Genomic DNA, 27818 nt, shown 5'->3' on the forward strand with positions numbered 1-27818 from the left:
ATGAACGCACCGCTGAGCTGCCTCCCTCCATTTTGTGTCGGTCGGCCCGTTTCCGGGTTTCCGAGCAGGAAGGGACCGATAAACGGTGTCAGCGGGGAGTATGGCTCTGCCTGCAGCTCCAGAGTGCGGCCAAAGTTTTCCGTAGCTGCCCGAAACTGTAGAAAAGTGTCTCTTGGACGCGTTGGGCAGTTTGTCTTGTGTTCTGTAGCGTATTAAAGAGCTGTTGTTTGCAGATTTACCCGCCGGCCGGACCGCGCTGCCACTGACAGCTGGAAGTAAACAGCTCGGTGCTAACAGCTAACTGCTAACCGCCACTAGCTGAGCTGCTAAACCGTCGAGAGGAAGCTAACAGCTAGCCGGCTAACCTGAGTGTTTTTTGGTGGCGTTCAGTTACATCACCAGGACTTGCCAGCTCCCTCCCATCACAATTTTTGTCAAACTGCTGCGGCGAAGGATTTGCCACAACGGCACTTTCCATTCATGTTGTTTTGGAGGGCGAGACTATTATCAAAGCTCCTGTTCTTCGAGTTAGGGTAAGTAAACTGAAGCTAACTTTACTCCACCTAACTTAAAGCCAGCTAGTATTAGTCGGTTTTATTAATTTCAGGCAGTGGATGTTTACCTGGGAGCGGCTGCACAACCTGTGTAGGCCTGATAAATCCAGTTTTATTGAGCTATATGCCACTTAGTTTGCATGTTTTTTTCCTTCTGAGTTCATCCGATAACATGCATGTTTGTGGTTTAATAAGTGAGCTAGGGCTGTAACTAACGATTATTTGTATTATATATCAATCTGCTATTAATCTATTAGCTTTTGGGTCCATAAGGTGACAGTAAAAGGTGAAAAATGTCGATTACTGTTTCCTCCAACCTCAAATGTCTTGTTTTGTCCGACTAACAGTCCATTACTCAAAGATATTCAGTTTACTGTCATAGATAATTAAAGAAACCAGAAAATATTCACATCTCAGAAGCTTGAACCACAAATATGGACATTTGTCCTCTTTAAAAATGACTCAGAATGATTAATCGATCATGAAAATAGTTGGCATTTAATTTAACAGCTGACAACTAATCAGTTGCAGCTCTAAAGCAAACATATAAATGCCTGCTTGTCACACAGTTAAACAAGCTGACAAAGGAGGATGTTTTTATGAGAAAAATCTGTGTCTGAGCACAAACTGGGGCCCTGTTCTGCTAAACTTTGGCTGTCAGTGTCCCAAAAAGCCTAGAAACACTCACACAGAGCCACAGGCCTTTAGCTCAGTGTATTTCCTTGACCACAAAAGCATCTAACTTCCTCATACAGCCCTCCTCCCTCCTTCCCTGGCTGTATTTCTGTGCTCTCTCTCTCTCTCTTACAGCGTCACACTGTTGATGTGGGGAAACCTTTTTTTTTTTTTTCTCCATTTAAATGGCTGTTTATCAACTGTTCTGGTGAACAGCTTAAAGGAGACCAAACCTCAGCGATCATGACCTACTTTAAGACCTCGCTTTGATCTTGAATGGAAAGGATTAGTGAGATTACAGGGGGGGTCAAAGGTCAGGACCTGTTGGTTTTATCGGTGTATAGCTGCCAGTTGTGTGTGTGTTTATATTCGCTTCTCAGTTTAGTAGGTACACCCAGGTTCAACTGTTGCAATGTAATACAGGCCTGCAATAAATCCTGCCCTCATGAGGGTTATAATGTTGACGGTGCTGTTGAACACTACTGAGAGGTGTTTCTAATATTCAGTTAATCTGTTGATTTTGTTCCCGGTTTAATCGATTTAGTTGCTTGGTCTATAAAATGTCTATATGTCTGTATCATAGAGGACTGAAAAAATATTCACGTGAGAAGCTAACCAGATGAATAATGACTCAATTTACTGATCATCAAAATAGTTGTTAATCAATTCCACAGTAGGTAACTTATCGATTAATCGCCGCAGCTCTAATGTTAAGTCTAAGAGCTGCAATAATTAGTTGATAAATCAATTCATTCCACTGTTATGATATCAAATAATCACTTTCAGACATTTTTTAAAAGAAATAATAGTAAAACTCTCTGGTTACAGCTTCTCACATGTGAATATTTTCTGTTTTTTTTTTGTCTTCTGTGACAGTAAAGTGATTATCTTTGGTTTGTGGACTGTTGGTCAGGACAAAACTAGACATTTTAGGTTGCATCTCACACTTTGGGAAACAGTGATCGCCATTTTTCACCATTTTCTGTCATTTTACAGAACAAACAGTTGATTAATTGAGGAAATGATTGTTAGTAGCAGCCCCGGATAAGCTAACAAGCCTCTTTACGACGTCCTCCCCTCTCCGCTGAACCCAACTCTCCATCACATGTAAACTTTTGAAAGGACAGACCTGTATCAAACTCCTCTCCACACACGTCTTTGGCTCGCGGCTGTGTTTTATATTATCAGAAAATACTTGTGTTCTGTGTCAAGAGACTTTTTTTATTATGTTTTTTTTGTTGTTATCCCTCAAGAGGCTCAATAATTCTTACATCTGTTAATGTTTTTACAAAAATACTTGTGTCAGCAAGAGTCCAGTTTTTGTTTGGCATCAGCTGTAATTCAGAATAGAAGAAAGTCGATATCCCAAAAGTAGAAAGTAATGTCAGCTGGAACACATCATCAATTATTCTATCTAGTCGTTATAATGTCATTTTAAATGCTACCAGTCCAAATATACTGGGAGCTGTTAAAACTGTATTTCATTTACATTAATATGAAACAGAGAAAACCTTCATACCACAGCGTCTGAAACAGCAAGTGTTGCTATTTTTAGTTGATAAATGACTTTGAATGATTATTTTGTTTAAATAAAATTGTCTCCTGTTAATTTGCTGCTGATGGATTAATCAGCTAATCATTGCAGTATTAATGAAGAAGCAGAGTGATTAACACTGGAAAAGCCAACAGTTGATTGTTTTTTTTGGTTGTTTTACCAGTAAATCTAATCTAAAACATTTACATGACAAGTCTCGATCTGCCGAATTATTTATTTTGGAATGGGAGCGTTTATCCTGAACTGTCTTGTGGTTGTATGAGATATGTTAATGGTGATTGGATAATTACTCAGATTATTAGTGGATTAATAATTAATTCAGTCAGTGAACCAGCTTCAATTCTTGTGCACTCAGCAGATCATGAAACATTTCCTTTTTTTTTGGACTCCAGTGGAGAGATAACCCCCCACTCTCAGTTTCTCCCTCTACTGCTGCTGTGCTTTTCCGTTTAAAACCACGTCACTGGCTGACTGGCGAGCTCGCTCGGTGAGATTCCTTTGGTTTCCCTCGGTGAAAACCTGCCCCGACACTGCAGCAGGCAAGCCTGAGGATTGGAGCTGCGGAGAGGGCGAGGGTGAGGGTGGGGTGAGAAGCTAACGCCGCCTGCATGAGGCAACAATGGGCCCAGACAGCTAACTGGTTTGGGGAGATCCAGTGACCTCAGTCAGTCATTGTGTGCAGAGCTGACACACTTAAAGCAGTTTCAGGTATGGAGACATCACGGGCGATGTTTTACACGGATTGGCAAAAGTGTAAGGAGTAAATCTGGCAATTTTTTTGTGTTTTTCTTATTGCTAACAAATCTCATGTGCAGAGCCAAACCAACAATAAACTGATCTACTATTATATCTTATTCCTCTGTGCTGTAGGCCTCCGCTGTTGTCCAAAAACTATTAAAAACACGTCAGTGAGCCACACCGCTGCACTAGATGACATGTTCCTTCACCCCAAAAGAGCATGATTATGGTAGTTTGTTTAGAAACGGCTCCAAAGACTATGAACAGTCAGCAATCAAGTTTTCATCTCTCTCAAAGAGCATTTCTTGTAAGGCGGACACCACTGAGGAGGGCTGTCGCTTTTTCAGTATACCGCAATGTGTCGGAGATACAATTTACTGTAACTGTCATAAGCGTATATGATCAGCGGTCTGTCTTACTGTTCAGTATAGTCTTATATATTCCCGTATGGTGTCATACAGCTACACTACGGCTTGATTTACTGATCGTTGCAGCTCCGCATTTCACACCAATATTACTAAGCTACAGCAGTGGAGAACCAACTCAAATGACTGCGTGTGTGCAAAGAAGTGTTCTCTCTAAACCGAAGATTGTCCAATTCAGAAAAAAACATTTTGCACTTTGTTTTTTTTTCCAAGCACAACTCTTCATGTTGGCTACTACTTAAGATTTAATGAATATGACAAATCTTACAAGGCTTACGAAGAGTTTTGGTAGTCCTTCAAGAAAGGAAGAAGACATTCGGTTAAATACTGAACAGCCCTACATATAAATATAGATTTCCTTAGATAGTATGACAGATCTTGGTAGTAGGGATTGGGTGTTTTTTTGCTGTGCAGTGCAGGTATTCCCCCAAAAAAAGGACAAAAATGGCCTTCAAATTTTGATCTATCAAGCAACAACACATTCTGTGGAAAAGGTTTATTTCTTACCTTCTTATGGAGCTACCAGTGCTGAAAATGTTTTGATGATCAATGAATTGTTTTGGGTCATTTTTTTTAAAAGAGGAAATTTCCAAATTCTGATTCCAGCTTCTCAAACGGTGGTTTCTTTATTCCTCTATGACAGTAAAATGAACGTATTAGGGTTGTGGGCTGTCGGTCGGGACATAACAAGACATTTGAGGACGTCATGCTGGGCTACGAATGAGACTGAGTCAAGAAAGCAGCTGCAGTTAAAGATGATTCAGTTCTCATTCTCTCTGCTTCACTTGAACTGAAATATGTTCTCATGTGTTTTTGTTTTTTTTTTTTTTCTCAGGAGTCAGAGTGTGTCGTCCCAGCTGAGACGCTGAAGTCCCCGGTCCTTCACCCCACACAGAAAGGTGCCAACAGAGGGACAGGATGCCTATTCCTCCCCCTCCCCCTCCTCCCCCGGGACCCCCGCCTCCCCCCACCTTCAATGAGGTCAGTGACCGTCGTGAGCACACCTGCACAGATTAACCACAGCGAGGGAGAGAGAATAAAGTTCAGTGTAGCAGAGTTTGTTGTATGCCTTTTTTATTAGACAGCAGACGGTAAAGAGATGAGGAATTATATGCAGCAAACGTCTCCAACTAAACTCTTAACCGGTGATGTTTTGGTTCAAGGTCGGCGCCTGAACCCAATCTTAACCCGCCATCAGGGCACCTGCTATTGTAACTGTTGAGGTTGTAGTTTTTGGCATTGTTGTATCAGACTATATTCATGGAGCTTTATTTCCTTTTTTCCCCGTCATACTTCATCAATTTATTAATCGCCATCTGTACAGAATGACACACAAGCTGCTTTTTAGTAGAGCCCAACCGATAAATCTGCCAGATATCAGCTCAGTGCAGATATATCAATATCATAATTTCCTTTTCTTTTTTTTTTTTTCATTTGGCCGACGCTTTTATCCAAAATGACTTACAAGTGAGGTAAGACAATCAAACGTTGGAGAACTCAAAATGAGCCGTGGTACAAATTCTCAAGTAGCTGATGATAAACATTAAGGTAAGAATCGACTGGAAGTAGACAAGTGCATGAGGAATACCACAAACTATCTGGTATCTCGGTGTATGTCAGGTGAAATTAAAGTACAGAAATACCTAATATATGTTTTGAGACGGTGTCTTCATTCTATAGTCTGTCCACCAGTGACTGTAAAAGGTTCTGTCCTGTGCATTTCTTGGCCTCAGTTGTAAAAAAAGAAAGGAAAAAAAAACGTGTATATGGACAGTGTTTGGACAATGTGCAAAATTGTGGCTAATTTGTCACAGGGATAGTCAGTGTTAGTGTGTAAATGTCTCTAATGTGAATTCCTGGATATTAAATGTTCATCTGGTGGTTGCAGTGGAAATTATAAAAGTTTTGACAGCATTGGGTGCAAATCCTTGACGCTCATCTCCACCCAGTTACTGCAGTTACAGCAAACACACCTACACTAAACTGATATAACCTACATGAGTTTTACCTGCAAGACTCGTATTTTAATGCTGTTGTTCACCGTTTGTGATGTGAAAACGTCAAAAGAAATAAAAAGTTTGCGCCCTGGTTTTAAGTTCGGTTATAAAATCCAAACGCACTGCGGAGCGCGTCTCCTGTACGATGAGTGGAAGTGCTGTAAATGCCCCCTGATGACCTAATAGAAAACTGTTTGCGCAACATCACTCACTCACTCACGGGCTGGCCCTGCTGTTGCAGTCCGGCTAAAAAGGGAACAAACTTACTTAACAAAAATGTATTTATGTTATGTGTTGTGTAAAGAAAGTTGATATTAACTGATATTGTATATTATTATGTGATTTTTATTTTTAAGTCTAAACTATCAGCATTGGTCTCAGAAATGCGTTAATCAGTCTGGCTGTATTTTTTTAGTTTAGTTTATTTGATAAGAGGGAGGAGCTCAGGTCACACATATCTATAAAATTATTAAGTCCAAAACTTGTTTCTATTGTGGTCCTTGGTTCCAAAACATGAACGTTAGTAAAAATGCTCCCTCTGAGTTAAAAGCCAGAGCTTCAACCTGCTCTGAACACTTAGTTTGTAAAGATACCTCCACTTCCTGCTCATAATGACGTCATACTGTTTGCACATGCCCACAAATGACCGTCCTTTCTCCAGTCTTTGTTTATTGTTCGTTTCAAGTAAATAACGAGAAAAAGAAGTGAAATCCTGCTACTATAATTTGTATACGTAGCCTCCAGAGTCAGAGGAAGCTTCCTGAAGCTGACCAATCAGAACAGAGTGGGCTCATTGTGAGGCGGGCCTTAAAGAGACAGGAGCTAAAACTGCCTGTTTGAGACAGAGGCTGAACTGAGGGGCTGCATAAAGGGCCAGTATAAGATAGATAAGGATGTTTTTACTTTAAATCATGCAAAGATATTTCAGTAGAGCCCCAATATATAAGTATAGACCTGGGAATGTGCAGAATACGTCCGCTTTAAAGCAATTTGGTTTGTGTAGATAAGGAAACACTGAGTATTAACATGCTGTATAAGCACAACAGGAATTAGACTACAATGTGACAGCAGTGCACAATCATTCACAGCCATGTTTGATCAGCTCTGCCAGCGGAAAACAACAAGTCAAATACTTCCTTGAAGAGCTCTGGAGTACAGTTACTTATTCTTGGAAAAAGGAACCTGAAGTCTGAGCTGATGATCGTGTTCCCATGATTGTGTTCTTTCCTGGCACGAACATCAGACAAGGTTATTTATAGAAAAAATATGCAGTTTCAGGGACTGGAGTCAAAATCTGTCGAAATCCCAAACTGGACAGGGTGACATTACCAAAAAAACTACTGAGTCATGTGACGTTTGTTTTCGAGCTGACGTTGTCTTTTTAAGTGTGCCGTGTGAACCCAAACAATCAAAGTCCACAAACTTTCCACTATGGTTCAGACAAGAGGAACCGTAGGTGTGATCACATACTCGTTGATTTCTCCCACAGGCAAACACAACTCCTCCCAAGCTGAGCTCGTCTGAGACTAAAGGCCGAGGAGCGCTGCTGTCAGACATCTGCAAAGGCACGAGGCTGAAGAAGGTCGGCGTGGTCAATGACCGTAGTGCACCCGTTCTAGAGAGTAAGTTCACTTTATCTACAGAAACACACAAACCTGAACTGATGTGCAGCATGTGAGCTTGTTCATACAAACAGAGAAACATATGCACAGACATGTCAGTCACTGTAGTTAGTTAGTGTGTTGTGTTTGTGGAAACAAGGATTTTTTTTTGGATTTCAACCAAATTTCACCATCTTCAAAAACACAGAAAAAAAACCCCTGACAACTGAGCAAAGTCAGTGAGATGGAGTTAAAAGTCGAGAATAAAGAGTTGGTTAAAGGATGGGTTCACAATTTTTCAAGTGTGTCTTAAAACAACTTGTTTCCTCGGACAGTGTTTCCCTGTTGAGCTGCGGTGGAAGTATAGTGACAAAAAGAGGAACTTTGGCGCTAAAAATACTGAAACATTGAAAGATATCTACTTGATTTGACTTGTTTGGACATTTTAAAGACTTTGCATATAAAGAGGCTTGTGGATATTTTATGTTTTGAGCTTTTATGAAGCAAGATAATAGAGGTATAAGTCCCTCGCTCCATAAAAGAGTGGGAGAGTCTTTTTAATTCATGTGCTCTATGTTTATACTTGACAACTTTAATTTGATTAATTTGTGATTTGTAACGGTGCAACTCTATATATATATATATCCATTTAGAGTGTTTTCAAACTTGTATAGTTTAGTCTGGTAGAATCAGTCTCTGGTTGGTTTTCCTCCTTGGTGTGATTTGTTTGGGCAGATTTGAACACAGCAGTCGTACTCGGACCAAAACAACAGCACAGTTCCCTGCAAAATTCCCAAGATTTGCCCGCATCAAAGGTGCTACTAGGAAGATTTTGACATCAATATATCATCATACATTTAATGTCCATACCTTGTGATGAGAATGAAAGAAAGTGAACCCCTCTCATTTGCCAATGAAAGGAAGTGATTACATATGACTCTTTCTTTATTAGGTAGTAGTTTTAAAAAAAAAAAAAAATCAAAAAAATTTACCAATTCCTGCAATTTTATGGCAAAAAAAATCACATAAAACTTCAAAGTCAAACATTTTTGATCGCAACAATCACAAAAAATCCTGGAGGCACTGATTATAAAATTGTTTTGTACATTTCAATGTGTTAAATTGTTTAGTTGAGACATTTCAGAAAGAATGCATTAATATTGTATATCCCCTAAAGGCTGTAAAATACAAAGATATAATATTGTTTAGCCAAATTGCAGAACCCTACCACCACACAGACTGTGTTGTATTAAGTCTTAAAACACTCTCTGTGTGCCTGGATGATATTTTTGGTAATAAAGAGGAATATTTGCATAGAAAGGAGGAACTAATTTGACAAACCACATATTCAGTAATATTCTGACATGAGTCTGACCTGATAAAGGTTTAACTCATATTGAAGCGTTGCCAGTTAAAAGTGTTAAAATGGAGACACATTGTTCTCATTCCTGAGCACACTTTTTTATCATCCACACTGTTGAAAACCTTCATGTATCAAAATGTATCTCCATTTATCACTTTCATGTTGGCCTATATTAATGTTGACCTCATCTTTTCACCAGAAGCAGGAGGAGGAGGTGGCGGAGGAGGAGGAGGAGGAGGAGGCGGTGGTGGAGGTTTTGGAGGTGGAGGTCCAATGGGAATGGGAGGCCTTTTCCAAGGAGGGGTGCCCAAATTACGCCCAGTTGGAGGTAAGAAAAAAACTTTTTAGTGTAAACTGTTAATTAGAGGTGTAACGGTACGTATATTCGTCAAGAACTGTCACGGTACTTACGTTACGGTTCGGTGCATGTAGTCGTAGGAAGAATAGGCTCTGTGACACAAACAGTTACTGTCAAAATAGTTTAATAATCTGCTTATTATGACATCCGGAACAATAATAATTTTTGGCACCACTTATCTGCAGCATGTTCATGGATGTATGCTAGCCGGCTTAGCCAACGTACCCTGGTTGCTCTGTAGTGTCGCTGCCGTCAGAAACCCATAACACTGACCAGAGTGCAACCACTGTTATAAAATACACTCTGTTATCTCCATAATGAGACGATAGCGCGTCCCCCTGTGCCCCGCCCCCTCTCTGTGACGGTCGGCTTTTCACTCCGCCTTTGATTGAAGCTGTTCAGAACAACTACAAAAACATTTGACGTGGTCAGACAGCACGTCATAAAAAAAACAGTTCTAAGAGAAAAATGTAGAAGTAAAAGTAGTGGTTTGGTCCCTCTGACTGATTTATTATTATTTATGACATCATTAGATTATTAACACTGGAGCATCAGTGTTAGAGCAGCATGTTACTGTTGTAGCTGAACTCACAACTGAACTGTTTCAGTAACAGTTTGGGCCAATGAGCCATAATGGATGTTTACATTTTTCAAAATAAAAGACCATCATTTTATTTTCTACCTTTTTTTTTTTCTGCTCTACTGAACCGTGACTCTAAAACTGAGGTACATACCGAACCGTGAATTTTGTGTACCGTTACACACCTACTGCTCATTATTTCTGATGTGATTATTTCTAAATATCTTGGCTACATGTTTGATGAATTAACATGTTTTCTGTAAAGGCTGCATCATCCCAGAGTTCTTATTATATGTGTAAATATTAGAGCTGCAATGATTAGTTGATTTATCGATTAGTGATTAGTGGTGGTTAATGTTGATATACAGTTTTTGTATGATTTTTGCATCAATGTGTGTCTGTCTTGAGTATTTTATCTGTTAAGTTTCTCAATTAATTTTAAACTAAAATTACAATATTGCAATATCTATATCGCAATTTAAAAAAAAATACATTTACCGTTTTTACAAGATTATATTTTGGGGGGATTTATTAATTATTTATTATTTTTTATATGTATTTAATGTGTGTTCTTACTCGCACTGGACCCTTCAACTATATTCACACGCTGAGTTCATGTGTGTTTGAGTGACGTATAAACTTTAACTTCAAACACCGACTCTCTGTCCTCCACCCAGATGGTTCAACAGGCGGTTCAGTGGGCAGATCTGCCCTGAGGCCCCCGGGGTCCCGGCCCGCAGCCCCTCGTCCACCCACAGGCCGCTCCCCCTCGCCCTCCCCAGGCAACAAGCCCTCCCCGCCGGAGCACCAGCGCTCCCACCGGCCCTCGCTGCCTGACATCTCCCGGCCCGCCAGCAGCAGCAGCAGCTCCTCCACAGGCAGCGGGATGAAGCACAGCACCTCCGCTCCGCCTCCTCCTCCGCCCTTCAACAGGGGTGGCCGCGGCAACGCCCCACCCACCCCCAACCTGAAAGCACCTTCCACATCCTCCTCTCACAGCAGAGAGAAGCCCCTCCCTCCGACGCCCAACAGAGGCCCCGCCCCTCACAGCTCCGTTAAGCCACCTCCGTCTTCCAGCAGACCCCCCACCGGTGGCTCCGCGGCTCCACCTCCTCCCCCGCCGTACAGACCGCACTCGGGCAGCATCTCCAACGGGCCGTCCCACGTCGACGGGGGCGGGGCTCCGGAGCTGCCCCAGAGGCACAACTCGCTGCACAAAAAACACACATCATCTGGAGGCAGCAGCCAAGGACGCAGCCACGCTCCACCCCCTCCTCCATCACCGTCTCCATCCTCGCAGCAGGTCAACAGACCACCGCCCCCCGCCAGAGAGCCGCCTGGTCGCAGAGCAGGTAAAACCATCAACCCTGCAAACACACACACACCTTTAAAAACCTCGGCCTTTGATTCTGTATTAGATCAGTAAACACCAATAATAAGATAAAAAAAAACCATTCAAACCAGTAAGAGATGCATTATTTTTCTATTTCAGCAGTCAGTTACATTTTATATGTGTTTTAAAAGTCACAGATGTCAAATATTCACCCGACAACACTTGTGAGATGTCATGTCACATGTCATGTTACACTAAGATATTTCCAGCAGCTACAATGCTAAAATTTTCTGGTTTCAGCTTCTTAAATGTGAATATTTTCTGGTTTCTATAGTCCTCTATCACAGTAAACTGAATATCTTCTGAGTTATGGACTGTTGGATGGGACAAAAAACAACATTTTTTCACAATATTCTGCCATTCTTAAAATCAAACAACTAAAAGATTAATAGAGATAATAATCAACATTGGAAATTATTGAGTTTATTGGCTGACACAGACATATTAAGCGCCCATAGACATATACACATTGATACCACATTAGCATGTACTGTATATATCTTAGAAAGCACCATTTTTATTTAAAAAAAACAAAACATTTTTTTTTCATTTTTAAAACATTAGAGCATCGCAGATGGTTGACGCAAGTTGATGATTTGCTTGTATCCGTTTTCATTATAGTGATATGATCCACCAGGCGTTGATTGCACAATCTTGACATTCCTCGAAGTTGATATCAATCACCAACAACAAAGGTTGTGACATAGATTTTATTGGACACACCTCACACAGTGTGACAGGAAGTGAAACTGTAAAGTGGCTGATCACACCTGTAATAGAAAATACATACATTTCTTTTTTTTTTCCTTGACCTTATCTGAGGCTGCAACCAACAATTATTTTATCAATTAAACTATCCATGTGAGAAAATAGTAAAGAATGCTCCTCACAATTTATCAGAGCCCAAGGCCACATATTTCAATTAACTGTTTTATCCAAACTGTTTTACATTTTTCCTCGATTTGGTGTCCAAATGAACAGTGAAAGAGGTTTTCCTCGCTTTAATCTGACTCTTGTTTTAAGACAGACTTGGAAAATTGTGAACCCGTCCTTTAAGGATGTCAAATATTCAGTCTGATTCAGCGTTTGATCAGTCTCAGCGATGAAGACAACAAACATGTCCGTTCTCAGGAGGAGGAATGTTCATACGGAGGCCAAAGCAAGTTTTGACTGGTTATCTCTGAACCTTTTTTTAAAGCAGCGTTCTGTGTTAAAGTATTCCTCCACATGACTGTAGTTCGACTCTGAAAGTAGAGCAGAGCGCAGCGGCGTGATTCGTTTCACCTCCGCCGGCCAAGTTTCTGCACACTTAACAGGATATAGTTTCATACGTCCTACTGTGTGATAACTGCATCTGCGTTTGGTGTTATTATTTTGTACGTTATTGGATTTACAGTCGAGGAAATTACAGTATGGCAGCATGTGGAGCAGATATGTTGTATGTTGGCAGGCATGTTAAGGCTTGGTCGGGTAGATGCTATGTAGATGACGGCACATATTAGATGCCTCCGTATCTTTCAAGTGTGTAAACCCAGAGAGGGTGTGTGTGTGTGTGTGTGTGTTGACAGAGAAGGAAATACTGGAGGATTTCAGACATACGCTTTAGTTTTAAAAATCGATTCGATAAACTTCCTGATTTTGTTTCCTCCTGGATTTACATTTCACTGGAAACATTCATAATTAGAATTCTGAGCGAACATACAAAACAGGAAGGCACTTGTTAGCCGGAGCTCTGTGTTGTGATTGGACGCTGCGGCGCTTCGCCACGAGGCCTCCTGGTTTCTCTGCATTCCTGAAGCCCTGTGGAATATTCCAGCATTCCTCCTCACTTTCACTCTCTCTCTCTGCTTTTCCCCCCCTAACTTTATGCATTAACTCTCAGGATGTTTCTTTCATTGTTATTTTTTTTCTGCTCATTCTTTTTTTTTTTGTATATATATTTAGAAGTGACTATAAGAGAGAGAATAAATGTGTTACTGGTGGTGTAGGACTGTTAGTGACGTCAGAAAACTAACTATAAGCAAAGACAGGCTGGTGTTGAACTGGTGGTGATGTGTGTTACTGCTGTCTGAGAGGCTAAAATGTGGCGTTTGGCATATGAGATTTGATGTGTGATGACATAAAGCCACAAAACACAGTTTGACATTTTTACATTGTCAGATATCATTATTTTTGCAGCATTTACAGAACCATACGTGTGGTTTTGCATGTGTTTAGTGCTGAAATGATTAGTTGATCAATCAATTAGTCAATCAACAGAAGATCAACTATTTTGATTAATCGTTAAGTCATTTATCAAACAGGAATTGCAGCTTTTCTCTGTTTTATATCATTTTAAATGAAATATATTTGGTTTTCTGACTTTTTGATGAACTGTTTGATCATCTTGGGCTCTAAGAAATTGCAGCATTTTTTACTATTTTCTTACATTTTTTAGCCTAAAAGATTAATTGAAAAATAATCTACAGATTAACAGATAATATATATATTAAAAGTTAAAGCTGTTGCAGTCCAACATGTGTTACCCCCACTGCTGATTGTGTACACTTTGACATAATCACTGATCAATTTTCATAACATAACATTGCTGTAGATATTTAATCAATCATAGTGAATATTTAGAAGGAAACTGTATATTTATTGTTTATTATATTGCATTATATGTATCGCAGTTGTAAGCAGTTACCATTTTTCAAAACGTTTGTGGTGCATTCAAGAAAACTCCAACATTTGGGTAATAAGAGTCACAGAATTACGATAATAAGCAATAAGTTGATGGAGAATTAAACACAGATGATAAAAAATGAGCCAAAATCTGATGTTCTGAGAATAATAATGTGATTTTTTTTTTTTGCTAAAATGAAAAAAATGTTTCTGTCAGAAGAGATTCTCAAATCTCAGATATCAGAGCTTCCTTGAATGCATCAACAGTGAAACTTCTCTGGCTGTCAAACTCCACTAAAGCTGCTGAAATCATCTGAACATGATATGATATCAAATAATCTTGCAGTAGCTGATGTAGAGATGGGATTCAATAGCATTTTATTGAATTCAGATCCACTCATCAAATACGAATCCTTTCAAATCCCTTATCGAACCGAATTTTGTTAATCTTTCAACAATCCCACCAGCTTCTCTGTGGTCATTAAAGTAAACTGAATTAAAGGCTAAAATAACTACAACTCAAAGATCACCTGGCTCCTCTGTGATTATCATAATTTATGATATATTAAAAATGTATCTGACACGTTCAGTTAACAGCAGAGACACATTCACGTTTCATTTTTGGCTGTTACACAATGAACGTTAATTAACTACAGCTCACAGGGTATCTGCACATCTTGAGAAGATTTACGTTCCTCCTCAAAAAAGGCCTTAGAAGGTATTTATAAGTCTTAAATTTCATTCACAAGGTTCTTAATATTTTTTTCTAGCCCGTCGTAGGCAGTGATGTCAGTTATTATGTTTTTTAATGTAATTTTAGCAAAACCTGGCTGGAAAATCCCCCAATGCTGTTAATCCAGACCTCTGACCTTAAATCAGTTAGTTCTCTTTGTAATTAATCCATCCATCTATTCATCCTTTCTTTCTCTGCTGTTGCTCATCCACGTCCAGGTTAATGATTAATAAGTAATTAGTTATGTTATTGGGAATGATTGTTATATACTGTCAGGAAGTAATGACCAACATGAACATTGGTAAATAATTCTACCCTTTATCATTCCTAATGGATTTTATCTAATCTTTCATACTCTGACTGTGAAACAAGTAATAAATTATATTCTCTGTGGTATTAAAAACGTCTTTTAAAAGTCTTAAATTTAACTTTCCTGCAGCTGCTCTGATCTGCTGCTAATTTTCATTTCAGCTAAAAAATGACAAGCTGCTGTCTATAAGTTTGACGTTGCTCTTTGCTTATTAAAAAAAAAAGGAGCAACGACAGATAAAAGGTTTGATAAGAGATTTGTTAGTGCTGGAGCTCAACAGATTCGGGTATCTTGCTGACCAGGAACTGGATCCAAAATGCCACTGGCTATCAGATCACATTCCTAATTCAGGGACAGTTATTTGTGGGAATAAAGGAAAATACACTTTAACAAAATAAGATCAGAAATCAGTTTTATAGGTGTATTAAGGATACTATAATTAGATTATTATCTATTTATTATTAATAAAGTCAATTTGCATCAGAAACCTAACATCCATGAAAATCGTGAGGCCTCAGACATCCTGCCTCTAACCTTCACTCTGATTGGTGTGGCTATTGTAGAGAGTGACATCATCCTGATCATTTGTTTGTTTGTGTTTGTGTTATCCACACAGCTCCCCAGGTGCCCCCTCCCGGGTCTCGTAACGGCGGTCGGGACGCCCCTCCTCCCCCGCCCCCGTACCGCGTCCACAGCTCTGTCTCGACCTCAGAGTCCCACAGCCGAGTGGGCAAACCGCCTCCCTCCTCTTCCTCCTCCTTATCATCCTCCTCCTCCCGCACCCCGGCTGGACCCCCTCCACCGCCCCCGCCCATCCGGAACGGTCACTCCTCCATCTCCTCCTCCAAGTCCATCATAGGTGAGTCGAGACGGACCGCTTCGCCATCGTTGTATTCCTCTTCCTCATCTGTGCTTTTACCACCCACAGCTGCTAAAAGATATGAATATTTACTGGACACTTTCACTGATTTATTATATATATTTTTAAATACATAAATAAATTACAATTAGTAGTAGTCAACTAAAAAAATATTTGCAAGAAAATACCTACATCCATGCTTAAGGTATGGCATAAAAAAATCTTTTTCAGACACATAAAGCTGGGGAAAACAGCTAGCCTTCCTACCAACACGGACTGATTAACCTGTTATATATCGTTATATTATATCTACAGAACTGTGAAAGCAGCTGTAATTGTTTTTTTTATAACGCCACTGTCTGAGCTGTCAGTGCGTAATGTGTTGGTCGTGGCTCGTAGTAATAAACCTACAGAGAATTATCAGCAACTCTGCAGCTAAAAATGCATTTATATCAAAAAGCTGCTTTTCTTATCAGTTCTATCAATTGAATTATTACTACTTCAACTACTACTCTCTATTACCTTTTTGTTTTCTGTTTTTAAACGTCTGAATGACTTGGACCCAGTTGCATTATCTGAGGAAACTAACGTATCTCAGTTTTATAGATATTTTTCTTTAGTCGTTTGACAAGATAAAAAGTTGAAAAAGACGAAACAAAACTTGCAAGTGCTATATTTTAGTGCATTTTTGTCTATTGCTATTATGCATCAAAATAGCATGCCTGTTTCTGTGTTTCAACTAGCTTTGACGTCATTAGGAAGCTAAATTCGAAATATCCTGAAGTGTTAGCGGTGCAACGTGGACAGAACCAATGAAACGGAATGCTTTTCATTGATAAAGGCTCGTTTCCAAAGCAACGCCTCAAACCACGCACTTACTTATTTATCAATCTTGTACATAGTTTTGTAGCCCTTCCCCTTCCCATCTTTTTTTTTTGATTTATGTTGTTTTGAACATAGTGGAGCATTTAGCAGCTTAAGAGCCAGATATTTCCCTCAGGAGTTGGTAGAGAGCAAAAATGGAACTAAAAGAGAGTGAATATTGGACTTACATTCACCAGTTGGACAGAAACACGACTCTAAATGAATGACAATGTTGTTCCGTAACTACTGGATGTGGAAAGAAGCAACTGTTTGCTGACAAATTCATGGTATCAACTTGTTTCCTCTGCTCCTAAGTGGCCAAAATATCAGTTAATGCACATCAGTGAGTCACACTGCTGCACTGCGTGACATGTTCCTTCATTATGAAGAATTAAGTCACATTAGTTTGTTTAGAAACGGCTCCAAAGAGTAAAAATATGCACAAACGTAGTTTTCTTTACAGAGCTTTGCTAGCTTGTTGTGCAACATAAAACAACCCCTTGACTTCGTGCTGAAGTTCTTTGACAAATTTATAATGTAGGACAAAGTCAAGAGGTTGTGATATGTAGCACAACAAGCTAACAAAGCTGTAAACAAAACCGCACTTGTGCATGAGCAGTGGCAGGTTACTATCTTATTGATGTTTTTATTCTTTGGAGCCGGTTGTAAACAAACTCCTGGAGAAAACTCTTCATAATGAAGGAACATGTCACACAGTGCAGCAGTGTTACTCATTGACATGTTTTTAATAGTTTTTGGACAACAACGGAGGTCTACAGCACAGAGAAATAAGATATATCAGACTTTGGATACACACACACACACACACACACACACACACACACAATACTTGTAGGTAGATCAGTTTATAGTTGGTTTAGCTCCAAACATGAGATGTATCGCCAATAAGAAAAATATATAAAAATCACTAGCTTTATTCTTAAATGCACAGATATGAGATGAATATTGATGTTCTCATCTCACTCTCGTGCCTGTGCTCATATCACATTTCTCTTACCACAATATTCTGTCCTCCTCCTCCTAGATATCCCAAAATATCTCACCCTGACCTGTTACTGATGTATTTTCATGCAGCCAGACTTCTTTCCACTCTTGAGCGCTGCACACACGCCAAGACCAAAATCTGGCTGAACCCGCATTCAAATGTGAAGAGAAGTAGGGAAAATAAAACAGCCAGAGTCGTTGCTAAATTAATAGTTAGGGCTGCCTGCTGTTTTCTGCATGAAATGAGATGCTCTGACTCTTGACAGTTATCCTGCCTCACAAACCTCAGTTCTCAGTTTTAAAAGCTACCACTTATTCTGCTGTTTATTCTCTTATTTTTGCATCCTTGTTGATTTTTTTTTTTTCATCCCCTCAGCTGTGTTTCTAATACTCCTCCACAAGAGTCGTTAACACAGTTTTGTTTATGATTCAGGCAGCAGTGATGATTGACTGTCGATAGTCAAATATCCCACTGCAGCCATGCAAACAAGCCGTTTTGTTTCCTGTTATACTGGAACAAATCAGGAGGGCAGGGATAGTTCCTAGATCACTGATTCATGTCACTCATGTCAAGGAAGATGACCACCTACATGTCTACATCCAGACTCAAAGTATTAAGACAGTGACATGCTGTTAATTTCTTCTCCAGTACATGAAATTTGAAGTTGATTTTTCACTTTGGCTTTAAAGGTGTTTACAAGTGTAATAAGTAAATAAGATCAAACTGAACAAGCAAGAAGTGAAGCCATATAAAAACATTTCTGTATTCTTCTCCTGAAACTCTCTGACTTTCTTCTGTGAGCTTTGTTCATTCAACTGTTTCAAGTCGGATTTGACAAACTCTCTTGTAGCTTTGACATGAACTTAGATGCTGGAAAAACATCTTTCTAAAGCAAAGCACTCCACCACTAATACGAGAGAGGTCATGTGACAGTCACGGAGATATTAGAGGAGAGAATATTGCAGCCTACAGTAGGTGATGTTACACTGTCAGCTGCAACACAACATGATACTGGACATCGAGCTGCAGAAACACCCTGAGCCAGCTGTTTACAACTATTACTGACATAAATCAGCACATCAGTTATGCTTGTAAGCAGTAAGCCATGAGGATAATGATATGCTGAACGGATCATTAGTTTTGCATTAAGTTTGTCTCTCTTATATGTTTTATTAGGGCCTGAGCCCAAAGGGCCCTGTTGTATTTCGTGTGTTTGTTTCTTTATTATTACGGGACATCAGACCTAAATTTGACCCCCTAAACATGCTCAAAAAACTCACCAAATTTGGCACGCACATCAGGTCTGGTGAAAAATTTGATAACATGTAAAAATTAACCCCCAAAGTGCCAAAATGTGCTCTCTAGCGCCACCCATGTAACTAAAATGCCCGCCACGGTCCGTAGGAATGTCGTAGAGAGATCGAACCAAAACTCAATTATTCGTCTCATCAAGACCTACAAATCATACATTGACACCTCTGACCTAAATACAACAGGAAGTCCGCAATTAGCCTGTCAATATAAGACTTTGCCTCAATTTTGGCCCCCAAACAAACGCTATCTCCTCCGAGGGCGTTAATGGTAACGATTTCAAACTTTGATACATGACTTATGACACTGTGCTGAAAAAAAGTTGTTAAAAACTTTGTAATAACTTGAACGTTTTGGATTTTATAAGCCCTGAAAGTTGCAGTGCCACATCACCCTTACAATGTAAAGCAATGGGAAGGCATGAACTTTGTGTCAGACAGAGGCTTCTGACGTCTAAATTATAAGTCTGACCACTTTCAAACCTGTATCAATGGAATTGCAACAAAATTTCCTACAAAAACATATGATTTTTAATGTAAGATTTGGCCAAAATAATGGGATTTATGAGGAGATTTCTCAAGAAATGTACTTTAACATTCTCCTCTCCAACTGAGAGGGAGAGAGAAAGGGGGGGAGTGTGCCACACACAGTGGAGGCTGGTCCATAGAGGCAGAGGAGGTTGATCCTCCTCTATTTTTTGAGAGGCAAGAGGGACATCAAAATGTAAAAAAGAATATTTGGTTGAAATAAACCATTACCAAATTTCAGTATTATTTACAACATATTTTTTTGTCTCTTCTTTGGAAGAGACACGTAAAATGATACTCCAAGGGAGGATGGCCTCCGTAACCAATCAACAACCAGAATGTAATATTGACATCGAGTTGGTCCAATGATAGTTTCCAGAATCCATCTTCAATTCTCTCCACTGTAAGGCAGAGTAGCAGCAGTAGATAGCTCCTTGCGTTAGCCAATGCAACAGCTGGCTTGTTATAGCAGCCTGAAAGACTCTTTATACATCCATGGAAGGACTGTTAAGGACTGTTGTTAAGCTAATGGGAGAAATGATCTGGACTGTGCAGCGCAGCAGCAGCAGGACACTGCGGGGGAGGCTGGAGAGAGAAGCAACTGGAGAAACAACCAGGAGAGTTAGCTTGTTTGTCATTGTTGCTAATGATATCAGACTGGTTAAGCAGCAGCCATTAAGTTCTGGTAACTAACAAACAAGATGACCAACAGCCACAAATGGATGTTATGACATGAATACTTCATCTCCATGATAGAAAGAAGAAGACATCAGATAACATGAGTCAGATACAGCTTCTCTCTCTCTGTCTTTTTGGTCGCTAATTTCATCTCTGATGGTTAAATGTCTCTGTGCGGCTGTTGTGTGAATTTATCTCCTTAACAAGAATGCAGCAGATTATTTATATACATATATATATATACATATGTGTTGTGTGTAGTTTGCTTGTTGAAGTTACAGTGAGCTGTCTGGACTCACTCTTTCATGTGGAATTGATCCAGTTTTTAATTGAGTAGTTGTTCAGTCACCTGTTGATGTTGTATGATTAGTGTGCAGGAGGTCTGGCTGCTTGCTTCTGACAGTTTCTTAGTTCATTTTTAAGCTGAGCCGTATATTGAGTAATAAGCTTAAAGTAACTAGAATAACAAGTGTTAACTAGTGGAGTAACTGATTGTAGTTGATCCGTGATCCGTACGGATCGCCCCCCACGGTTCGGCAGGCATATGAACTGTGGATTAATTGCAAAATTTAATGTCTCATTTAAGACAAAGTAAACAAACTGCTGTAAATACAAGTCATGAGCAGACAGCGTGTCGCTAACAGGGATTTTGAAGGGTAACGATCAAACCAGCATCTAACGGGTCCGAAGTGACATCTGTGGTTATGTTTACACACTGTTTGATGTGCTGCAGCTGAGCAGCTAATTAGCATCTAGCTGCTAACTGACGTTAGCGGTGAATGTTTGTTTGGTGGCTCGTTCAACAAGCTGCAGAACAAGACGTGTGTTCATGTTTCTAAGTTATCGTCGAGTTTTGATGATGTGGACAGAGGCTATTTCATACACTACCGTGTTTAAAAGAGGAATGTTTCATGCCTCATATTGCAATAATTGAGCATTGAATATTTCATATATTTTATTTTATTTTATTTTATTTAAACATAGGACATCTTAAATGTTGTTTGTCTTGAATGCTTTTATTTAAGACCATGGGCAAAAGTTCATTGCTGTTTCTTGCTGTAAGTGTGTTACAGAATAAATGGAAACAAAGTTTTATTTGTATCCCCCCTTTTTTTTGCTGATCCTAAAAATGATCCGTTCCGTGACTCAAATCGGTGATACGATGTGAACCGTGAGTTTTGTGATCCGTTGCACCCCTAGTGTTAACATGTCAGCTTTGTAGTGTGTAAGTCATGTATTTGATACATGCATTAATACTTTCTGATGTGAACCTACACTTTTAGATCTGTGAATGTTTTTAGTGTTCAGTCTTTCTGGTATTCAGCACTGATCTGTTCCTGTATCACATTATAAGCTTTGTGATACTTTATATATTTCTGTATACTAAGAAAATACATAGGAAACACGTGTAAATCGTGTGATATCTTGTCTGTTTTTGATAAGAACATAAATCTGTCGTCACAATAGAACAATACTATAAATTTGAATTTCGCTTTGTTGGTAAAATCACACATCTGAACCACTCCATGGCTAAAATGAGCTCTTCTTTGTTTAGAAACAATATGTATAAGCTAAATGTCTTTAAAGAAGCAGCCTTTACACCACTCAAGGGCTTTTGTTTTTAAGAGCAAATTGTTTTATTGGCATATAAAATTGCTCCCCACCCCTCCGATTTCATCAGGTGGGGGACAATGATATAGTTTGATGCAGTTTGTTGTAAGATTCCATTTTGGATTTCCTCCTGTCCTCCCCAATTTTTTGAGTCACCAGCTGCCACTGGTGTGGGGTTTGAATGCAACTCATTTTTGTAGGATACAGCAGAAAGGCCTATATACATACAGTACATTATATACAAACTTTGTATGAAGTTTGGTGTTATTATCATTTATTTTACAATAATTATAGGTCTTCTATTTATAATTCAGTAGTGGGGATGACCTATGAGGGGAAGGGAAAAAATGGAGTGAGGGTGACAGTTTAGTGATAAAGTGCTGTAGAAAAATACCATCAAAACTAAAATTTGTAGCTCTGTACTGCAGTTTTTCCTTTATTAGGGCCCAAGCACCTAGCGGTTCGCTCACACTCTCCATTCAAATATATGAGTATTTTTCTGTGTCCAGCTGCAGTTACTTATTGTCTCTACACACCTGACAGTACACATTTCAATTAAACTTTGACCAGGTCATGTGAGTCAAAAGTCTTTACTTTTCTAAAAATAGACTTGATGAAAATTAGGAAATTAATTTGTTTTACACACAAACTCATCAAGAGTTTTCAATTTACTAATTGAAATTCAAATGAATTGGCCCAAAACTTGCATAATTTTGATGACACAGGTGTGAGCAAGACAGACATGTCTCACCCTGCAGAAAATTCTCACACTATTGAGATTTGATGTTTCTCCATGACAGAGGAAGTTGCTATAACTTTATTGTAAATGCGCCAGTCTGCACCAAACTTCTCCCGGCCTGAACACATTCACATGACAATATTCCATCAGTGATGCAAACTGGCTTAATAGCGCCCCCTACGAAATTTCAGCAAAGCAGCCCCAGCAGCAGGCAAAATAGTGGACAAAGGAAGTGATGTTTATCTCCTTCTTGCACTGTCTGAAAACAGCCCGGGTCTGAAGACATCTACATGCCCATGACAGAAGCCCTTCCGATTGCGCTGCGGCCTGATGTGCACAGAGGCGCGACGGCCCGTTCAACGCTGCTTGCAGCCTTAATTTTAGTTGATTTTGATTTAATTTTTAAACTCCAAATTCATTCAGATAAAGACTTAATGATTCTGAGTCAAACAAGTGTTTCTCCCCTTGTAAAGAAATCTGTTCACGACTTACTGTACAACAGGTCCGAGCATGTAAATTTCATTCGTACAAGAATTGCTGCAAGAAATTTAATTAATGCCACAAATTCTTAAATTACTTCTATGTGCCTCTTAGGAACAAATCGGTTTGGTTCTTGCATGACGCCTGACAACTGCAAAAAATTTGACACCAAATGTTTAATATGAAGACTCAATTTATGTATGTTGAACTTTCAAATTACTTTTGATCTTCTAGGATTGAGTGATTGTATAAAAGGGCTACAGTTCCTATACTGATGATCTATTGTAAATACCTTCAAATTTATGTATTAATTTAACCAGAAAGTCTCTTGAGACACATTATCTCTGGACAAAATGGCAGCTTAGGGTAGATTACACAGAGTCACATAAAACAACAACAGCATTCAAATTAAAGCTGAAAGTCAGCACTTTAACCTCACAGTCACGGTGTCATTTGAAATCCAATGAACTGGACTATAGACACAACACAATGAAAAATATGCCATGTCATCATAGTTAGCAACTGCAGGGTAACACAAAAACAATAAAATGCATGAATGGTCAATTTTTAAAAAAAAAATCTTTCAAAAACAAAAAAAACAAATTGTTCTTTCTGTGGTTAATTGTTTTGAGATTAATTTTGAGTAGGAGTATGTTGTTTCAGTGTGAATATTTAATGACAGTTTTAATAATTATATTAAATATTAAAACAATAAAAACAACAATTATGTTATACTGCTACTAAATTTTTATATTTTGTCATTAACAGACATCAGGTGGATAAAATATTAGAAAACTTATTTAATGCACTCTACAATCATTAATACAGAATTAAAAATGAACACCAACTCCTCTCCAGCAACACCTGAACATCATAAGCTTCATAAAGCAGATGCAAATGTATAAACTGGTAACTTTTTTATATATATATATTTACTCACTTTAGAAAACTGAATAATATTTTTTTCTTTCTGTGTTTTACTTTTTCTTCCCTCAGATGATTTTGAATCCAAGTTCAACTTCCACCCCATTGAAGACCTTCCACCTCCTGAGGAGTACAGGCATTTTAGCAAGGTCTACCCCAGCAAAAACAACAAGGGTACGGCTGCGCTTGTTTTATTTAAACTCCGTTGTTGTCAGACAAGTTGGGTTTCTTTGACTTGTGAGGGGAAAAAAAACGTGACGTGATACAAGTACAGTACTGAAGTATAACAGCAAAGAAAGAACAAGAAGAGAAGAAGATAAATTATCTCACAGTCCCAAAGTATCAGACTCTGTTTTGTTGTGGTAGAAATGAGTTGCTCTGCTGCTGTGACTCACTTTTCATGATGAATCTGTGCTTGTGTGTGTGTGTTGTTTCATTTAGAGATGCAACAATCATTCGATCAACAAAAAATTATTACAATTTTGACAATCAATAAGTCATTTAGGTCATTTTTTAAGCAAAAATGTCAAATATTTAAGTTTCAGGTTCTTAAATTTGCATGATAGTGACAGTAAATTGAATATTTATGAGTTTTGGACTGTTAATCAGACAAAACAAGACATTTAATTATGCTAGCTTGTGCATTAGGATATTATGGATATTTTTCACTGTTTTCTGATGTTGTATAGACCAAACAACTAGTCGATTAATTGAGAAAATAATTGCGAGATTAATCGATAATGAAAATAATCATTAGTTGCAGCCACAAGTTTAACTTGACAGATGTGGTGTAGCTGTGACTTTACTTGTGTTCCTGTGCAGCGGTGGCTTAATGGTTTATGTGGATATTTCACAACTTACTAACACAAGATTTTCTCAGTGCTGTGAGATTATCTGTGTAGTTGTTACTCATTTCCAGCTTTTCATCTGTCTTCATGTCACAGCAGCAGTGTGGAATTTATGGCGTGTTTTGCTGAGTTAATCATTTCTACGTGTGTGTGTGTGTTTAAGTGGGACAACTAACCTGTAGTAACCTTTGTCTCTCCTTCTGCCCTCAGCCATGATGAGAGTAGCTCCTCCAGCACCGCCGGTGATGAGGTGAACGGACCTCAGCTCAGGACTTGAACTCTCAGTCAGCCGACTTGATGGACGGTCAGGAGGGAGCACTCGACTCACAAACACACAACAACAACAACAACAACAACACACACACTAACACTAAACCACCAGCTGGAAGCACAGTGGGGAATGCAACGTAAACACTACACCACGCAGGTTTGACACTATTCGGCGGTCACCTTCTGTCTTTGCACGAGAGAACAAAACCACTCGAGAAACAGACTCGACCTTTCTGACTGTGACCACGACTCCTCCTCTGTTGACTGTACGCAGGGGCTTCTGTTCAACACTACATATCAGGACCAAACTCTGGAAACTTCCAAATCTGTGCATTCCATCTTTTTTAATGCATAATTATGATAATAATGGTGATTTGCTGAATAACATCTTTTTTTATTTTTTGGGGGGATTGTCAGCGTTAATTTGTGGGCCAAGAATTCAACTCTACAAACGGAAACTGTCTTTGAAGTTGTGTTTGAGTTTTCAGCAGATGAATTCTACTCAAAGTCTTCCCACACCGATGATAATGTCATGAACGTGGGGCTTATAAATGGTTATATTTTGGGGTTTTTTCTTAAATAGCCATTCCTGCAGTGCCAGGTGAGGGTGCGTTTGAATCCAGCTCTCTGTCTCAGTGTGCCAAAAGCGGGTGGAGTCGAATGAACTGCACAGAGTGAGGATAGTTTTCATAGATGTTCTATATATAACTGACATTTTGAAATTCTCTCTTTATTCATGGACAAATGCATTACTGGAAAGCTTGCCAAGTTATGACAGAAGCCTCGCCTGGTTGTTTATTTTTACATTTGGAGAGGGGACTATTTCCTGCGTTTTTCTCCCTACTTTCCTTTATTTGGGGGTGTTTATATTTCCATCTTCAGGCGATGTTGCACGGCAGCTTCACTGCTCAACCGAGACACTGTGCATGACGCTCACTTATGCACTTATGAAAAGAAACGAGCCTGGGATCAGGAGTATATTCATGTTAATGTAACACAAAACTTTAAGAAAACACCAAGAGGATTCATCCATAACTTGTCCCTGATGTGTCTGATGAACTGTAGTTCACATAGCCAGCATCTTTCTCCAAACACACTGTGGTTCCTGTGTGGGCCACAGCACAGGCCAACACTAAATGATTATTATTTGTTTACTGGACCAAGTTTAGATGATTTAGCTTCAGGTTTGCAGTGTAGAGCTTTGGAGGAGTTTATAAGGGATCATTTGTCACTTTTTGCAGAATTCCTCTTCCAGGGAAGTTGGTCTAAAAAGCTCAGCTCTGTTCTGAATCCATAATTTTACTTTTGCTGCTGGTGGCCCTTTTTATAGAATGACTGTACGGCCAGAGAAAGATGATGTTGCTGTTTAATTGCTATGCAAGGAGCAGTTTGTACAGATTGTAGTTGGTAGCAGCTAACCAAAAAAACAACAAAAAAAGGAACACTTAAGTGCCAGAGAACTGTGTTTTTCTTTTTTTTTTAGCAGATGGAGGTTCTTTACTTCACTTTTTGTTATTATGAACCATTTAGCTTGACTTTAAAAACACTAATTACATCATATTCAAAGTAAAGATGCAATGCAGGAAAATGAACAAAAAGAAAAGTTTGCTGAGGTTAGATTCTCCGTTCTCAGTGATGCAGCGCCTCCTGCTGGTCCTTGCCTTACACAAATCTGTTGTCACTCTCAGCGGTACCAGTGATTTTATTATTTTGTTTGTTTTATAGGGGGGAAGATGATGACAACTAAGTAAATAAGAAACAGGTCTATTTGAAAATGCAATAAATATTGTATATTTACATTAAGGAATATGGTAATCATAGTTATTGATCTATTTTTATGTTGTAAAAAGCTTGTAATATAGGAAAGAGAAATGATTAAGAGTTATAACAATGTTCCAGTCGGTGAGCTTTGGTCTGATAGAGCGGACTCTCTGTAGCACTTCTCTGGATGTTTGGCCATAAGGGTGAAAGAGCTGGATGGATGGATGTGAGGTTTTGCCAACGAGCCAACACTTTTGGGGATCCTGTTTGTAAAAATTGGCAGGAAAGTAGTGAAGGTGGGTCTGGGAGGTGGAAGATGGAGACAACACAAGAAAAACAACAACAAATGTAACTACACTTCCTGTCCTGGATGTATGCTCACCTTGTCCACTCTCAGAGCAAAAACCCTGTGGTCATTTCATGTTAATCAACCATGTTTTTATCATTTGAAATAATTTTCAATAAATATGTTCCTGTTGGGGAAAAAGGGTACCTGATGCACAGTTGCTTTGTTGTCTCTTCCTACTCTTTTTCTGTTTTAATGAGTACATATGATTTACAGTGGAGGAAAAAACCCTCAGATCCTTTACAAAAGTAAAAGTGACAGTAGCACAGTGCAAAAGTACTTTCAGTTGAGTAAAAGCAAAGTTTAAGTAAAATGGACTTGAGTGTATTAGTACTCTGAATGGTCATTTCAGATTGTGCTAATATGAAAGTACCATGTACATGTACTGTAGTCCAGTTTAAACTTAATCTAAACGTTGTATTTCATAAGTTTGATATTAAAGACTGTGTTCACAATTTTTCAAGTCTATGAACATTGAAACATGTTTTTCTTGCTGTAAACTATTCATCCTGTTCATATTGACCATTAGAAGATCCGTTCATAATGCACTCACAATGTAATGATTTGTAGGAATTTGTGCACTCAAATAACTTTATGATTTTTGGGGGGAATTATGAGTTATTATAGTGCACAACTCCAATATGAAAT

The 27818-nt window shown here is 39.0% G+C and overlaps 1 protein-coding gene across 2 annotated transcripts; it reads left to right on the top strand.

The window, feature by feature from the left end:
- Positions 1-27321, top strand: wipf2a (WAS/WASL interacting protein family, member 2a). 2 transcript variants are annotated; one of them, XM_067585515.1, is made up of 8 exons: positions 1-533; positions 4783-4928; positions 7434-7566; positions 9111-9236; positions 10524-11198; positions 15563-15805; positions 24018-24119; positions 25004-27321. In XM_067585515.1, exons 2-8 carry the CDS (start codon positions 4866-4868, stop codon positions 25045-25047), a joined length of 1386 nt encoding a protein of 461 aa, XP_067441616.1. In that variant the 5' UTR covers positions 1-533; positions 4783-4865; the 3' UTR covers positions 25048-27321. The 2 variants fall into 2 exon arrangements, with proteins under 2 accessions (XP_067441616.1, XP_067441615.1); XM_067585514.1 differs by having other exon boundaries at positions 2-533; positions 9108-9236.
- Positions 27322-27818: the final 497 nt, after the last annotated feature.

The sequence above is a fragment of the Thunnus thynnus genome, chromosome 3 (genome assembly GCF_963924715.1).
Source record: "Thunnus thynnus chromosome 3, fThuThy2.1, whole genome shotgun sequence".
Lineage (NCBI taxonomy): Eukaryota > Metazoa > Chordata > Actinopteri > Scombriformes > Scombridae > Thunnus > Thunnus thynnus.